This window comes from Maniola jurtina, chromosome 5 (genome assembly GCF_905333055.1).
Source record: "Maniola jurtina chromosome 5, ilManJurt1.1, whole genome shotgun sequence".
Classification (NCBI taxonomy): Eukaryota; Metazoa; Arthropoda; class Insecta; order Lepidoptera; family Nymphalidae; genus Maniola; species Maniola jurtina.
This window is the reverse complement of record NC_060033.1, coordinates 7,679,692-7,698,380: the sequence shown is the minus strand read 5'-3', so window position 1 is coordinate 7,698,380 and position 18,689 is coordinate 7,679,692. Positions and strand designations below refer to the sequence as shown.

At 33.4% G+C, this 18,689-nt stretch overlaps 2 protein-coding genes across 2 annotated transcripts; one reads left to right on the top strand and one right to left on the bottom strand.

Annotated features, from left to right (window-relative positions):
- Positions 1-1,724: 1,724 nt before the first annotated feature.
- LOC123865568 (putative uncharacterized protein DDB_G0282133) lies at positions 1,725-9,827 on the top strand. The gene is made up of 7 exons (XM_045906663.1): positions 1,725-1,948; positions 2,221-2,570; positions 3,718-3,857; positions 4,561-4,733; positions 5,143-5,332; positions 5,599-9,080; positions 9,779-9,827. The coding sequence occupies exons 1-6, from the start codon at positions 1,893-1,895 to the stop codon at positions 9,064-9,066; spliced, it is 4,377 nt and encodes a 1,458-aa protein (XP_045762619.1). The 5' UTR covers positions 1,725-1,892; the 3' UTR covers positions 9,067-9,080; positions 9,779-9,827.
- Positions 9,828-9,837: 10 nt separating this feature from the next.
- On the bottom strand, positions 9,838-17,189 carry LOC123865569 (centrosomal protein of 290 kDa). Its single transcript, XM_045906664.1, has 7 exons — positions 13,958-17,189; positions 13,665-13,876; positions 13,041-13,245; positions 12,246-12,367; positions 11,574-11,752; positions 10,903-11,012; positions 9,838-10,224 (listed from the first exon to the last, which is right to left on the bottom strand). Exons 1-7 carry the CDS (start codon positions 17,052-17,054, stop codon positions 9,923-9,925), a joined length of 4,227 nt encoding a protein of 1,408 aa, XP_045762620.1. The 5' UTR covers positions 17,055-17,189; the 3' UTR covers positions 9,838-9,922.
- Positions 17,190-18,689: the final 1,500 nt, after the last annotated feature.

Below are 18,689 nucleotides of genomic sequence, written 5' to 3'. Positions count from 1 at the left end.
TCCGTTAAAAAGCGTTCAAATAGAACAAATGCATTCCCAAGTATATGTTCACACGTCAAAGCTTTTGTAACGCGCATTTTGTATTTTCAGCGCAACGCCGGGTTTTACGGCACGGGTTTTTTAACGCACGTGAGAATTAGGGCTAACGCAACGCTTTTTTAACGCTCGTGCGAATTAGGGCTAACGTACTTGCAAGAGATCTCGGCCGCGGCATCGGGATCTTTTTTTAGCTAACGGTAGATTAATACCACATAGAGAATATTTGATTCGCATCGACTATGCCGATATGCCAATGCATCTATTTGAATTGTGTATTTTTTAACGTTTTAAAAATAATGAATCGGCCTCTTATACATTATGTTACACACTATAAAATATAATCATTTAGAATATTGATCAGTTTTATTCAAGTTTATATAAATACATTTAAATCAAGCACAAAGACAATAAATGTACGCTGAAAGCCTATATTTTTTGAACGTAGATAAATAAAAGTCTGGTATTAATTAGTAGGTACTTACTTTACGTTTTAAATTAAAATTGTCCTCAAAAGATAGGAATTGTAATTTTTATCTAGAATGTAACTAGGTACTTACTATATAAATTATGTTTATTCCCTAGGTTTTATTCCTACCCAACAGGACAAACTCGGGCCCCAGTGATCCAGAGAGGTTCACAGAGATGGTGTTTGTAATTAGATTAAGTTATATATTTTAAGTAGATTTTGTTTTAATAAAAATTATGTTTTTGTCGCAAGTTATCGTTTTTTTTTTCACACATACTAACTAAATACTACCAACCAGTTTTATGTAGGTTTTATGAATTAGAATCGGAAACCCCTCCAAAACTCGATTCTAATAAGCGGAACAAATACCTACCTATCAAGATAAAAGGACTTGGTATTTCCTTTTCCTTGATTCGTGCCTAATTAAAATTAACTAGGTACTTACAGATTATAAAAATAATACGCTCTTTTTCCTTAATATACTAATTGATAGTTAAATAATAATGCAGTCGACATTCATATACCCATAGACATACAATTTTTGCATATACCTAATGGTACCTAAAACTATATTACTCGAAACATATTTAATTCAGAAATACACAGCAAAATACATAATTCGGGTCAGCCTATTATGTAGGCCATAGTTGAAATTTTATTTCTGGTCTAATCCTGTGAAATCTTTATTACGATATCCCAAAATAGTATTTCAATAAATATTTGTCTGTCTGTTTGTCTGTTCTGAGCATCACGCTGAAACTACTAAGCGGATTTGAAATAACTAATACTCTAGATTAATAATTAAATGACTACTAAGCGGATTTGAAATAACTAACACTTTATAGTAGATTAATAATTAAAAATTATCATTTGTCCCGAAAGACAATAGGATTTATTAGGGATAGGGATGAAATTTTTTCTCGATGTTAGATTTTAACACTTCTTTTTTCTTATGAAAGGTTCTATCAGGTTAGTTTTAACTATTTTTGGCATCTAGAGACATATCAAAGGATATTTTTTACCCGAATAACAAAGTTTTCACAGGAAAACCCAATAGCGACTCGTACGATGCCAAAGACGAAGGCTTAGGCTGAATATTATAACCCCTTTTTGCGTCAGTGATAAATAAAAAAATAACAATAGGTACCTACCGTATTCCTGTTTCCTATACTGGCCTAATAAACTGATAAAGCTGCTAACCTAATGTAGGTTTCTGTATATATTACAATGTAAAAGGGCTTAAAGCTTACAGTAAAGTTGTACACTAGCTAGTGTGCTTTACAGGAAAACGTATTTTTGCTCATTATATTCGATTTTTAAAACAACAATTTATTGTTATATCGTTACGTTTGTTTATATCTTCGTATTGACGGCCGTTTTTTTTATTATGTTGTTCCTTTGGATTTTTGTTTTGGCAATATATGTAGTGAACTGCGATGTCAGGTAACAAATTAAATTTAATATTGTTTATTTTTATCGGGCCACACAATATCTTCTCAACTGTAACTTTTTAGAGTTATGCAATTAAAATATCGCTTGTTTTAACGGTAATGGAAAACACCGTCACGGAACCCGCATGCCTGAGTTCTCCACAATATCCTCAAAGGTGTGTGAAGTCTATGCCAATGTCCGGGTGCAAACATCTCTGTAACCCGCAACCATCCGGAAGGGTAAAGTTTTAATTAAAAGTAAAATACCAATTGTAATCATTGCAGCGAAAACTATATACTCGAAATGCCAGATAGAGACGTTCCAAAAGCTCACAACACCCCCTTCAAAGTTTATTGGAACGTCCCAACCAAACAGTGCAGATACCAAAAGAATTCCATACCTTTCGACAACATTTTACAAAAATATGGTATTAGTTATAATAGAAACGATAAATTCGAAGGCGATACGATCACAATAATTTATGATGGGGGTTACATGCCGGCTATTCTGAAAAGCGATGGTGCCAAGTACTCAATCAGAAATGGCGGGCTGCCTCAAGAAGGGAATTTGGAACTTCATTTGACTGTATTTAGAGAAACTGTGATAAGGTTAATTCCTGATCCAAACTTTAAAGGTAAGTTCTTTTTAACCGACTTCCAAAAAAGGAGGAGGTTCTCAATTCGTCGGGATCTTTTTTTTTTATTTTTTTTTTATATTTTTTATGTATGTTCCCCGATTACTCAAAGACCCCTGGACCGATTTGGAAAATTTTTTTTTTTGTTTGAAAGGGTATACTGTGCAGGTGGTCCCATATAAATTTGGTGAAGATCCGATGAATATCTTCGGAGATGGAGAACAGAACTCCTGAATGGATAAGAGCAAATTGCTCGCGATCACTGTAATAGCTTAGTAAACAGTAGGGTTTTAACTGGGCATAGCATATTATAGTACAGTGGGGCCACTAAAATTGTGAAATAAAAAATTTTCAAAAGAAAAATAAAACCGACTTCAAAAACCAAAAACACTAAAAAGTAGAAAATAATTTTTGTTTAGCTACACATGTAATGTACCTAGGTATGAAGTCGGGCGAGCTTCACTCTTGGATTTCTAATTTTGTTTTAATATGCTCGCTCGACTTCATACCTAGGTACATTACATGTGTAGCTAAACAAAAATTATTTTCTACTTTTTAGTGTTTTTGGTTTTTGAAGTCGGTTTTATTTTTCTTTTGAAAATTTTTTATGTTTTGTAAATTATATGTGTGACTAGCTGATGCCCGCGACTTTACAAAGTCTATTTGGTATTAGGGATTGGTGTCTTATATTTTTACCCGACTGCGGCAAAGCCAAAAGGAAGGGTTTGATTTTAGCAGTCTATGTATGTTGTGTGTATGTATGTATGTTGGTATCCAGATTCTATGTGTTCCACCGTAGCGCCTAAACTACTGGGCCGATTTGATGAATGAGTTGTCAATCGATTCGTCGTAAAGGTCCGGGTGACATATGCTACATTTTATACCAAAAAAAATGACCTAACGGATGTTACATGAAAAAAGTGGGGTCTCCAAAATTTTTTTTTTGCTATTGTTCGAGTAGGGTGTCAAATGAAAGAGGAGAAAATTCTGAGTTCAAATATAAATGTACTACAACTTTAAAATATACCAAGCGACAGAAAAACAATTTCACTATAATATTTAGCGTTTATTAACACGATCGCAGTCGGGTTTAGTTTTCAACTTTATCTTGTAAGTAGTTTAAAATGTAATCGTTCATCTTTATCAGGTCTGGGTATAATAGATATGGAGAACTGGCGTCCAATATTCCGACAACATTGGAGTAAGCTAGCTAATGTTATTGACTTATCATTGAGTATGGAGAAGAGACAATATTGGTGGTGGCCCACTTCATGGCTAAAGATGGAGGTACTCGCTTTAACTTTAATGGAATATTTTATAATTGTAATTCTTCCTAAAAATAAGAAGTATGAATCATTGACACGATACAAAATAAAAAATCAATAAATAATTTATAACCTCGCTCAACAGCTAAACCTAGCCATTCAGCGGGGCAATAACGCCAGTGGACACAATGCCCATCGATGACTTTGGACGATGTCTATTTTTTGTCAATATAAGTGATAAGTTTTTATAATGTGAAGATAGGTACCTAAATATTTTTGTTCTTTTTTCTTCTAAAACAACTGCAAATTAGAAAATTTATAACACCCCCGACAAGTGAAGGTTAGAGTAACTAGAAAAGAGCTGATAACTTTCAAACGGCTGAACCGATTTTCTTGGATTATAGCTATAAACACTCTCGATCAAACCACCTTTCAAACAAAAAAAAAACTAAATTAAAATCTGTTCATTATTTTAGGAGCTACGATGCTACAGACAGATAAACAGATAATACACACGTCAAAGTTATAACACCCCTCTTTTTGGGTCGGGCGTTAAAAATAAGTGGAATTGACAAAATAGGATTAAACTATTTTCAACGGACAGGAATCTTACGTACCTACTTAATTACTTTATAGAAACTATTTATTTCATTAGATCATCCTTAGATAAATAAATAATAATTAGCCACGCTATTAGTATTATTCAAAAAGGATATTTTTTTTAGGCTACAAAACGTTTTGAAGATGCTGCAAGAATATTTATGGAGAAAACGCTATCGACAGCGAAGCAAATGAGGCCAAAAGCAGTCTGGGGTTACTATGGATTCCCATTTTGTTTTAATATGGGTAAAGATATGGAGGAGCACTGTTCAAAAACTGTTAAAGAAGAAAATGATAGGTTTGTGTCTTATACATCGAATACCTACCTAATTTTTTTATTATGATTAGACGATGCTCGCAATTTCATCCATGTCGATTGAGGTGGTTCCCATGGGAGCTATTTAATTATGCTCTTTCTTAAGATGCAAGCTATCTTTATACCAAATTTCATCAAAATCAGTTAAACGGATGGGTCATGAAAACAGAAAAACACACTTTCGCATTTATAATATTTTTAGTATGGAAAGGCAAATTCTTTAAAGAGCAATATTACTGGAACCAAATAATTAAGAAATTATAGTTTCAAATAGATCTGCCGGGAATCGAACTAATGAATCCTACTTGTGAGACCACATCACTCACCACTGTACCAGAGAGAGCGCTGGCCGAAGTAATGAAAATCCTTACTAATTAATTTTCTATTCCAGAACTTACTGGCTATGGGCTGAAAGCACAGCTCTCTATCCCTCAATATACAGCCCTTCACAGTTTTCAACATCTGAGCTGGAGGCGCTTGTTCGTGGCCGCCTCATTGAAGCCAACCGAGTGAAACAAGCTGGGACTCTTGTTCTACCTTACTTTTGGATTAAATACCGAGACGGAGGTTTCTTCAAAGAGGTGTTTATATTTCTCACTATTGTACTATTAAAAATAATAGTCTGTTTGGAATAAATAAGAACATATAGTACGCGACAGGTTGAGATGGCAATGAGAGAGTATCAAGTGGGGGGACCCCATAAAGCCCCGCACACCGCACGTCACGCGCGCTCGGCTGCAGCGGATTAGCATGGGGGATGTGCGGGTGTGCGAGGCGTCCCCACCCCGGTTGCCATCTCGATCTGTCGCGCACTATACCTATAGTTATAATTTACTTTTTTTTTCAGAAAGATTTAATAGCAGTATTTGAGACGTTGCAGAGAAAAAATGCTTCTGGCCTTGTTATATGGGGAAGCTCAGATGATGTAAATCTATTCGAAAAATGCGAGAAATTATATAATTACGTAAACAGCAGTTTAGGACCAATTGCGAAGAAGTATATACAGAGAATCAACAAAATATATAATGATAAAAACAAAGCAGACTCTAAAAATGTAAATGTTTTTAATGGTACTTCAAACAATGCTGTGACTACAACACATAAACCCATTTTAAATAATGATGATGAAAGTACACACAATAATCTAATTACTACAGAAAAATCTGAAAACATATCTTATATGATCACTGAACAGGATCAACTTAGTAAATATTTATATGAAACTGATGATAATAAAATAGATGTAAAAAGTTTCAACGAAAGTGACATCTGGGGTATAATTTCATACAGTACAGAAAGTATTAAACATACAAAACCTTATTTTGATCTATCAACAACTTATCAAATAATTTCGTACAAAAATACCTCGTTAAACAATGATTTATCCATTACAGCAAAAATATCAATCAATGATTCAAGTAATGTTTTCAATAACATAAGCGATAATCTCTTTAGAGAAATTGAAAATTCAACATCTTCAACTATTTTAACAACAAACAATACAGGAAAGGTTATTTTGAATGATTTAATCAGGTCAGAAGTAAATTTGATGACTCCTATGAAAACATCGGTTTATTTCAATGTTACTGAAATTACAACAGAAACTGATCCACAATTCATACAAACTATAGAATTGGAACAACAACTTAACAATTACTTTTATGAAACTGATGATAATGAAGCAAACATAAGTTCCAACGAAAGTGACATCTGGAGTATAATATCTGGAGTATATCAAAAAAATCTCGTACAAAAAGAGGGTGCAATAAGTATGAACGGTACGCAGTATGCAAGAAATCCCGAAAGCTTAAACCAGAAATATACAGAATCATATTATGATAATAATACATCAACAACTGGTAAAACAATTTCCAACAAAGATACCTCCCTAAACAAATATTTATCTGCAACAGATAAGATTTTATCAGAAATTGATTCAGCTAATATTTTCAAAACCAAAAGTCAGCCTATGTTTAAAATAATTAAAAATAATACTAATCCAAATACTGAAACAATGAATAGTAATATAACAAATCATTTGAAAGATTTACCAATATTAACAATACAGCCTAAGTCGAGGAACTCATCCGTAAATAGAAATAACAGTGAAATTGTCATGAAAACCGATCCCATACCCACGATGTCAACAACTAAAATTATTACAGAATTTGCACATAATTTTGATAACAAAAGGCACTTCACTAATGAGTCTTCTGACAATATCGAAGAAATGGTTAATAAGGAAAACAAATCTTCAGATGTAAATGCGACTGGCCCCATGAACATAATACCAGAAAATGGTAATAATTATTATTACTCACAAAATGTTAGTCAAAAAGAGCGAAAAATTGAAAATACTACTTATCAAAACACTATAGCATCAGATAATAGAGAAAACGACTTTTCGGACTATTTAATAACAGTACAAGTTAATTTTAATAATAGTTTGAACACACCAGAGAAAGATTATGACATTAAAATACATGAAAATTTAAATCCAGAAACCACAATAGAGTTTACCACTCTAAACAATGAAGCACTATTTAAGAAAGAAAACGATATTTCTGACTATTTAATAACAGTAGCAGTAAATTTAACTAGCCCTATGAACACATCAGTAAATGATAGTGATGTTGAAATAACTTTTGAGAATAGCGAGTCAGAAAACAGACAAGACTTACCATCAAACAATTATGGAACCGATTCAAACGATATTTCACAAAATGTTACACAGGAAGAGCAAATAATTGATACAGTCACTTTTCCTGAAATTGAAGCTATAACTAATATAGAAGACGATATTTCAAATCATTCAGTACCACCAGCAGGTAATTCGACTAGCTCTATAGTATCAATAGTAATTAAAGGTAACGACTCTGGTATAATAGAAAATGTGAAAACAAGAAATAGTCTAGAAACTACTCTATTATTACCAAACGATTTCTCAAAAGATATGTCACAAAATTTAAAACAAGATGAGCAACTCATTAAAAATACCACTCACCCCAACAATGAAGAAACGATTAGTACAGAAAATGATACATCGATTAATCCTGTAATATCAGCAGAAGATTCGACTATTCTTTTGACAAGAGTAGTAAACGAAAGCGATGCTCTTATAATGGAATTTAATATGAAAGCAGAAAATAGAGTAGAATCTGTGTCATTACCAAACAATTTCTTAAGAGATATTTCGCTAAATGTAAAACAAGATGAGCAACTTATTAAACATTCCACTAACCCTAACGTTGTAGCAACGATTAGCATAGAGGATGATATATTGCAAAATTCAGCAGAAAATTCAACTGTTCCTATACCAAGATTACTAAATGGTAGCGATGCTGGTATAAATGAAAATGAGGAAACAGAAAATAGTTTAGAATCTACGTTGTTATTACCATACAACTTCTCAAGAGGCATTCCAGAAACTGTAAACGAAAATGAGCAACGCATTGAAAATATTTTTTATCCTAACAATGAAGATATGATTACTACAGCAAACGGAATTTCAGACAATTTAGTAACATCAGCAGGAAATTCAACTAGTCCCAAAACAACATTAGTAAGTATTAATGATACTGATATAATAGAAAATGTGGAAGCAGGTAATAGTCTAGAGTTATTGTTGCCAAAAAATTTCTCAAAAGACATTTCACAGAAAGTAAAAGAAAATGATCAACTCAAAAACACTACTTACACTAACAATGAAACTACGATTAGTGCAGAAAATAACATTCCAGACTATTTAGTAGCATCGGCAAGAAATTCGACTAGTCATGAAACAACATTAGTAAACAGTAATGATACTGGAATAACACCAAATAATTTTTCAATAGATATTTCACAAAATGTAAAACTTGATGAGCAATTCATAAGAAATACCACTTACGCCAATATCGAAACGTCAGTTAGTAGAGAAAGCAATGTTTCGGAGGTTTCGGACTATTTAATAATATTAACGGAAGAGAATAATTGCATGAACACCTCTGTGAATAGTAATGACGCTACAGTAATGGAAAATGTAAAATCAGAAAGCAGTCTAGAACTGACTTCATCATCAAAAATCAATTTTTCTATGGATTCGCAAAGCATAGACCAGGCTGAGCAACTAAACGAAAATACTCTTTATTCCAAAACTGAAGCAACAGCAAGAGGAGAAAACGATTTTCCAGATTATCTTATTACATTAGCGAGAGAATCAAATTCTATCAATACATCCGTGAATGCTAACGAAATTGATAAAGTAATAGAAAATTACGAGGCTGATGAAAATGATATAGATTTAGAAACTTCTAATGACATTGACATATATTAATAACTAGTAATAAAGTAAAAATTTTGTTTTTATTATAGTCCTCCAAAAATTTAAATTTATCTTCCTTTTTACCTTCGAGTAAACCCTGCCACCATTTTTTCTCATCACAGCGATATCATTTTGATGAAATAGTTTTCATCCAGCACGATGCATCGACGATATAAAGCGGCTGGCGGGAAGTGGCTGGATGAGGAAGGCTGAGGAGCGGGTGTGGTGGCACTCTTTAGAGAAGACCTATGTCCAACAGTGGACGTCCACGGGCTGATGATGATGATGATGATGAGTTTTCATCTGACAGTTCCTGTGCAAGGCGACACAGAAGTCACATAATTTTAATATGCGAGAAAGTGCGATTGATAATGATCGATTGATTGACATTATTCGCACAAAATCGCGATTCACTTTCATAGAAAGTTAGAACTGATGGCACAAATTGTTCCGACCACAATCCTGTTGCAGTCAAGCGTAAGTTGATACTATAAATGCGAAAGTGTGCTAGTTTATTTGTTGTTTGTCCTTCAATCACGTCGTAATGGAGCAAGCGATGGACGTAGGATTTGGAAAGGATTTTTGGAAGGGACCTGGAAAGTGACATAGGCTGCTGTTATTCCGGAAAATAAAGAGTTTCCACGGGATTTACAAAATCTTAACTCCACGCAGACGAAGTCGCGGGTATCAGTTAGTAAAAATAATTCAAAAATATTTATTTCAGTGGCTTTTACTGCGGTTCGGGAAGCGGAATCTACTGAGAAGAAATGAAACTACACAATAATAAACGTGTTATAATATTTTATTCTAATTCACATTAATATGACAAAGTAACAAAACCTAAACAAATCTGATACAATCGTTAAACTCAAAGGGTCCCACAGATGATACAAAAACAATAATTTTTGAATAGTAAAGGTATTTCATGGTCAGTAATAAAGTTTCTATCTGGTCTCACACTACTGAATGGATTATATTTTATTTCGGAAACTACATTAAAATCAACTCTTGCGCATTCTCTTACTTTTCCCAGATCTCTCCTCAACTCTTCAATCGAGTAGGAAGTAAGAACAAACGGGACTCGTTGTTTTAAAATGCTGTTTATTGTAGATGGCCATGTCTCTATGTCATATGCGAATGCTCTATGTATATTTTGGTTGAAAGCACAAACTGAAAAAATAAAAAACAGTATTCTTTATAATAGATCCCTCTAATAGCGGGCAGACGTCTTAATAACTAGGCTATCATCACTTTATAGGGTCCCGTACCCGAAAGGCACTAAGTGCCAACGAAACCCTATTTCTAAGCCTTCGTCTGTCCATCTATCTATTTGTCTGCCTGTGTGCCAGCGGGCTGTATTTCATGAATCCTAATAAGTTTAGAGTGCAAATTTTCACAAAGTATGTATCTCTATTGGCGCTATAACAAAAAATATTAAAAAATCAAAATGACCGCTATGTAAAAAAAGTACGCAATCTTTTAAGATAGTACGAAACCCTTCGTGTGCAAGTCCAACTCGCGCTTGGTTACTTACTATTTTAAAATTTACTCATAAATAACTCAAAATTTAAAAAACCCCCGACACAAAAACCTCTATAAGAAAACTAGAACAGAGCTGATAACTTTCAAACGGCTGAACCGAATTTCTTCGATTTTAGCTAAGAACACTCTCGATCAAGCCACCTTTCAAACAAAAAAAACTAAATAAAAATCGGTTCATTCGTTTAGGAGCTACGATGCCACAGACAGATACACAGATATACACGTCAAACTTATAACACCCCTCTTTTTGGGTCGGGGGTTAATAAAATAGTTTCCAAGAAATTTCAACTTTTGTCTGTATGTTACCTATATCAGGTGTAACGAAGTCATCACTCGAGTAATAGTCGTGGTAATTTTCATTATCATAAAAATCAAATAACACACGTCGTTTGTTCGTTTGACAGTTTTCACATAACCTGAAAACAATAAAATCATTTCTCACTTTTTATTACATGTTATCACCTACTTCTGATTTTATACATAGGATATTTACATACTTCTATTACACTAGCTAAGCCGAGCTTTTATTATGGATATTTACCTACTGAAGTGAAACTTATGTATCCGTGTAATGGTGACGGTTATGACGTACCTATATTATATCTCTTGTACAAAACCGATAATTTTAAAAAGTGGGCCCATTTTGAAATTATTGGCTATTTTTATATTGGTGCGAATTCTTTCAAATTCTGATTTTCCTTTATTTATTTTCCAAAATTTTATAAACTGGACGCCCTCACCATTATGAACGTTTCTGCCGAATGCCTTTACATTTATTTATTTTATATTAACTTTATTAACTTATTTATAATGCATCTTTTCATTCATAATGTTCAAGTGTTAGTGGGATCAAAGTTAGCGAAGACAGCATTAGCTATAGTAAATTAACCTACAATGATATAGGTATAAACTATAAGGTAACCTGCTATAATATTGGACTCTATTTTGAGTAATAGCTTAGCTAACTAGTTACTTACTTGACATTCGCGAGCAAATCCAGCGGCAGCTTAGAGGAGTTTATATCCGGACCCACCATCACCACCCTCAGGTCTTTTACATCTGACCGCAGATGCAAAAAGAATGTCTCCCATTTGTTGAGAGAATCTGCTTCGAACGGAAGCTCAGCGCCGACTATGTGGATTGTGAAGACTGAATTCTGTATAACATATGAACGAAACATAAAAACGTGAACTTACAGATTCATTATGCTATCGCCTACCAGGTGATTTTAGGTTAACGCTTATTCCGTTTGTCCACCCTAAAACAGTGACTTTTGGGAGTTGGGTTGCAACTCTGAAACGAGTTTCTATCTATCCACTTCGGATGGCGATGGATTTGTAAGTATATTATTTTCAAGTCCAGGGTGGATAGTTCGACACACCTTTCTGAATATGGGTGTTTTAGGGTGGATAAATGGAATAAACCCTTTTTAATATCAGTATAGAACTATTACTTGCAAAACGCCTACAGATCCAAATTTAATATGTCATAGATATATTTAGAACTAGACAGTGCCCGTGGATTAGCCCGCGTGGATCTCGTATCTCTGTACCAATTACCGTCAAAATCGGTTAAACGGATGGGTCGTAAAAATATATTGTAACGGATAGTTATATTGCTAAGGAATTGTTATATTACTTAACTCTAACCTTTTTTATCCCATTGGCGCATATAGAGTTCATCTTGCTGTAATGGATTTGATAGCTGTATGCTGCGGTCAACGGAGCGGTTGCGATTTGTGTTAAAGCTGCGTATTGGATGTCATCCATATCTGTAAATTAAGCAAATTATACCTTACTGCTTTTGTAATATAGAGAAGCTTTTCAAAATCTACCTATTTTCCTCTATCCAATTTCAACAGATTATCTCTTCTTTTATCTATAGAAACATTAATCTTATTTCAAATCCATTGGAAATTGGAATGGTATCAAACCATCAAACTAATTAAATTTTTTATCAACGCTGTCAAAATTTCAAGTACTTCCATGACAAAGATATTCTGGCAAGTCCTGTAGTATAAGATCTCTAAACTGAACTAAACTCACACGTTTATATGTGTTGCTATTTTCATAATGCATCTTATCTGTGCTAAAAAGAACTGCACTAGAATCAGATCTGTACCTATGTACCTATAACTTAGTTTAGAGATAGTGTTCAACAGAATTAGTCACATTGATTACAGTATGTGTCAGCTAATAATACACTCAACTGCTTTTGGGAGACCCTAATTATAGAAACATAATTTCATAGCAATTCATGTAGGAGTTTAATTCATCCAAAAACATGACGCATAAATTATACAGGAATAATCAACAGCTTGGATAAGCAAAACGAGGTATCCTCTCTAGTTGGGTGCATTTTCAATGGTCCGTCCATCCATCTGTGTTCGTCTGTCCTTCTCTCTGTCAATAGTTTTAGATACAAATATCTACTTCTATTCTCACCTATTTTCTCTTCATAGATTGATCCCAAAACGTCATTTATCTTCCCTGGCAGTTGGTAATGGTTCAAGACCTTCGTGGGAAGTAGTGGTTCCAGCCGACCCTTCGTCAGTTGATAATTCACCAGCCTCTGATACAGTGCATATGACTTACACCAGCGCTGATGCGACGGCGGCAAATGCTCCGGATAATCGATACAGTAAGATAACTGCAATTTTTGGTACAATAAAATATTTTACAATTTCTTTACTTTTTTATTTGCCCTATCGTATTTTACGAATTACTAACTGTAGCTGTGATTTTTCGGATTCAACATGAATACTTAATGTCCATACTATAAATGCTATAAAAGCGAAAGTGTGTTTGTTTGTCTCCTGGAATTTCACGGCCTATCTGTTTGTCAGTTTTTGACATGTAATACAGAGATAGCTTACATCCCGGGGATGAGCATAAGCTACATTTTATCCAAGAAAATCTAAGAATTCCCACAGTATGTCTAGGAAAGGTTACTTTTGTCCCAGAAAATCAAACAGTTTCCACGGGATTCTTAAAAAAGTCGTGGTCGAAGTTGCGGGCATCATTTAGTTAACTTTAAATTATTGTCACACAATTTATGCGAAATATTACTTGACCGCATCCCGTACAATCCTTCAACTGTCCCTGTTTCCATTGTCTACATTTCACATCAGAACATAGTCTAGGGTACAGAAGCGCTTCTTGTTCCCAAGGCACCAACTTCCTGTTTAAAATCTTCTCACAGGATAGTATAGTTTGCATTCTTAATACGCGATAGTTATGACCCAAAATGTTTTGGCTACCCGCGTAGATATGTTTTTGTTCTGAAATTGTAATAATGAATAGTTAAATAAATATATTATGTACTTTTATAGTGATTTGAGATTGAATTATTACTTATTTACCTTTTAAATGTGCTATAGTACACACTGCAAAGCATAGCGATTGATGCTGTGACCAATCTTCATCTTTATGTTTTTGGCTGCAGTAAAACACTAAAGAGCAAAATTTACAAGGCACCCTATGAACCAAATCCTTTTTACATACATGACATGTGTTCTGAAGAAATACCTTACGAAAACTGTATTTATAGATTAAATCTTCATTTGTTTTCATCAGGTAAGTTGTATCATCTCTATTCGATTCTTTTATTAATTTTTTTTGATCAAACAGTGATTTCTTATTCGCAGCCTGTTCAATTTCAACTGAATCTTTAATCTTTACTTTAGCTTGTATTGAATTAGGTGGCTTACTTTTTTCCTTTTTAAAATCTGTTTTATTCGATGATGCAGGAATATTTGGGGAGCCTAATAAGTTTTTTGGACGTGAAATGGGGTTTTGTTTATCTTTTGATTCATTTTTGTCTTGTTTTTCTTCTCCTTCGCTATCTTCTGTTGGTGAAATTATGTTTATTTTAGGATTGTTCTGATATTGTGATGAATTCAAAGACTGAGTAGCATCTTTAACTATTATTTCAAAAGTTTGGTTAATATCATCAACACTAGAAGTTAAAGCATCTTCAAAATTTTCTATAGGTTCAAAAGACATGTCATTATGAGAATGTTCTGTGTCTTTTTCACCACCAGATGTTTGCTGCTTTTCTTTTTCTTGAGTGGTTTCTGACTTTTGGTTAGCTTCTTTTTCGACACTTGTTGTTTGAGTTCTTGAAGTTGAAGTTGCGTAGGATGTATTTGTACCAGAGTTAGTAGTTAAGGCTTCTTTTTTCCCTTTCTTTTTGGATTTATTTTTACCTTTATCTCGTCGTGCTGGGCAAACTGGTGCAACTTGTTGTATAACAGCAGCAGATTTAGTTTCACTATTGTCACTTATTAAAGAAGCATTTAAAGTTTCTACTGATAATGGATTATTAATCAGATCAACATTCTTATCATCAGTTTTAACCTTTTCAATTTCTTTAAGCTCGAGATTTTTGTTTAATTCGTCAGTCTTTTCACTATTTTCAGCCATTTCAATGTCATTTTTTTTCTCACAATCGTTAAAAGAACTTTCAAGATCGTCATTTTTATTTTTATCAATTTGTGGTGGTTTTACAGTCTGACTTTGAAATAATTCTTCAAATTCTTTATCAACTTCGGTACCACTTTTTTCAGTAGCAGTTAACTCAGCTAAGGATCTTTCAATTGAACGTTTCAACTCTTCCATATCTCGATTCACCTCATACATTTTGGATTTAATATCAATATTTTCAGAAGTTTGCTTTTCTGCAGATTGTAATATAATATTTTCTTTAATACTGCTAGGTTGTACATCAATTTCTGTTATGATGTCGAGATTAATCAATTTTGTTTCTGGTGACTCTCCCGATCCTTGTATAATTGGTGTTGAAGTATAGACAGGAATATCTAATTTGACTTCTTCTGTTGATGGTATCTCTTGAATATATGTGTTATTATTACTGTCGATATGTTGTTGGCTCGTAGATCGTGGATATTCAATCAAATCTGGGATGATAATTGTGTGTGCTTCTGGATCTTCAGACTTTACTCCAATAGATTTTTTTGTACATTTTAAGTCCAAATTTTGTTCATCTTTTTCATTGTCAAGTGCATTTATCTCAATCGTTTCGCCTAGATCTGGCGTAAATACACTTTTGTTTCGTTTTTTCTTACCTTTACCTGTCTTGACTTCAACAAACCCTAAATCATCTGAATTCGTAGATGATGTTTCTGGTTTCTTTTTATTTTCAGACATGTTTGTCATCTCACTTGAATCTTTAGATTCATTTTCTATTTCTTGTTTCATTAATTGGCTCTGACCAATTTCAACAACCTTATTATCATTATCATCACTTTTAAATATCTCTGGAGTAGGTGAAGCTGTAATAATATCTATTGAAACAGCATTATCTGGATGATATTTGTTTTCGACGGTATTTGTTTTCTCTATTAGTCCATCTGTGTTCAAAACCTGTTTTTCAATATCTCCACTGGTATCGATTTCAAAATTTTGGTCAGATGAAGTTTTTACTGACTCACATTCTGACTTATTCCGAAGTTTTTTTTGAACAGGTTTAACAATTTTGGCTTTAGGTTTTGCTATTGTTTCTTCGATAACTGTTTTATTTTCAGAATTTTCTAAGCAGGTTATATCCTCCTTAGAAACAGTTCTTATATTTTTATCTGCAGTGGCTTCCTCACATCTTTCCACGTCGATACGATTTTGAGATGGATTCTTCTTACCTTTTTTATTCTTTTTTTTAATTGTTGATTCTGCGGATTTTGTTTCCTCGGAAACCTGATCCGGGTTTATGAGTGGTATCAACTCAGTGCACTCTTTCGTGTCAGCCATTATTTGCTGTATTTCTGTACTATTGTTATTATCAGTTTCATTTGCAGTGCCTAAAGGTACAATTAGTTTTTGAAAAGCCATTGTACAAGGGTCGTGATTAGCAGATTTATCTGAATCATGGCAATGTTTCTTCTTTTTTTTCTTCTTACTAAGTGCATCCTCTTTGTGGGCAACATCAATGTTTTCAGGCAATATTTGGATACAAATCGGATCACGTTCATCTGTTTCGAATGTTACACCAGTTTCTTTTTCAGATTCTTTGCCTTCATATTTCAAAGCAACCACCTGAGCATGACTATCTAAATTTCCTTTTAAATTTTCATCCTGTTTTTTAGTTTTTTTTTTCTTTTTTCGAACACAAGCTGATATCGGAATATTTTCTGTCGCATTCTCAATATTTTCCGATACGTCTTTGGTCTCTTTTATTTCAACATTTTCTTCCTTAGTTTTTATATCTAATAAATGTTCTTTTTTCTTACTATTTTTACTTCGTTTGGGTTTCTTAGGAACATCAGCCATCGATTGATCATTTTCTACGATGTTGATTGATTCAGTTACTATTTCTGGCACTCTCGTTTCATCTGTATTTAAAGTCTCTAGCATAGGAACTTCAATATTATCCATATTTTCTTCCTGAGTTGTTTTGGTAGCTGTTTTACCGCGACTTTTACCTTTATTTTTCTTGTTATTCATCTTTATACCAGTGCACTGTCACTGAATAACTACTGTAACAAACTTTCACTATTATCAAATAAAATCGAATCTTAAAACTCGAATCGACTGTCCGATACAAATTTCTACGTTCGTCTGATCGAATTGTGTGTCAGTTGCTATTCTCGTCCTAAAATTTCAACGTGACATACTCGTACCATAAAATGTCACTTGTTATATTTCGTATTGCGTATTGGCTTCAAAGACGTTAGACATAAGTTTCAATTTTGGCGAGCGATTGAAAATTTTCGACATACCGTGAGCAACTAGGAAGAGTGGCCTGCCAAAAGTGCATTTGCTCTATCACAAATCTAAAAATATCTGGAATATACTACTAATTACTTTTGCGCCTACGTGATAAATAAGTTGTCATCGAAGTTCGAACCGAATGTAGGCCGATTAAAACATGCTTTTTTTTATTTTTTTATAGAACGTTCTTAAATGATTTGATTGAGTGAAAAAAAATATTTTAGTCAAATCATGTTAACTTTTACCTTACTCTTTCACCATACAAGCTTTATGAGGCATATCATAACTTACCAGTACTTTTGTGAAGGGATAATATGACTCTTAACGTTTTAATAATGGGCTTGAACAGTTAAATTTTTTGACAATAGGAAGCTTTATCTGACACAATCTGTCTTGTAAATAAAATTGGAATGACCTAAATAAATCTTTCATAAAAACGTGTCCAAAGGCAACCCTCGCCCTATCGATAAAAAATTATTTTCACTGCAGTTTGAGCGATAAAGGATAATGGGTCTTATGATATCGGCTGAAAGACGGATTGTTCCATTAATTCATACCATAGCACGTCATTTGATTGAGTGGCCCCCGTTTTAAAATGCTAATGAAGAAGGGTTGGCGGACCCTAAAACTTATAGTTCATGAGACGATGGGTAAGGTTTTACGAGTAATTTTTACACTTACTATTATTTAAGTGTGAAGTTTATTGGTATAGCCATAAAATATACCATCATAATCATTCTATCAGATATGTAGGATTCAATCCTCAACTGAGTGTTAAATGCTGATAAATAGCTATAAGAGATATCTTAGATGGTTCTACTCCCTAGACAAAATCATAGGAATAACGGTTTCGTCTAGATATTGATCATAAAATAAACTAATAATCTAGATATTTTACATTTTCAGTAGTATTTACTTAGGTTGGGTGGGTCATAATTGAATGAGCCTGATGGTTCCAGAATATCATCAAGCATAATAACTTTACTACGCGCGAGTTCAATAACTATTTATTAGACAAAATCTAAAAATCTCAAAAAAACTTTTTCATTTAGTCATAATATATCCAGTAACAATGAATTTTAAGTTTACATAAGGTATAGCTGGTTGCGAATTGAAAGATTTATCTTTACTTTTGCGAGAATAGTAAAAATCACAAAAAAAAATGTATAAAATATTAGATTTTTTTTAGAATCGGTGAGTCTATTGTTTGTTTAACTATAACTTTTTGTCACACAAGAAAGTTCCGCCGACTACCATCACCTTTACCATCACTGTAACGAGTGAATATACGTTTTCACGTCCAGATCGATTCACTCTCACAGGTAATATACCTACTTTTTGTTCTTTTTCTTGTCATCTCTTAGACTA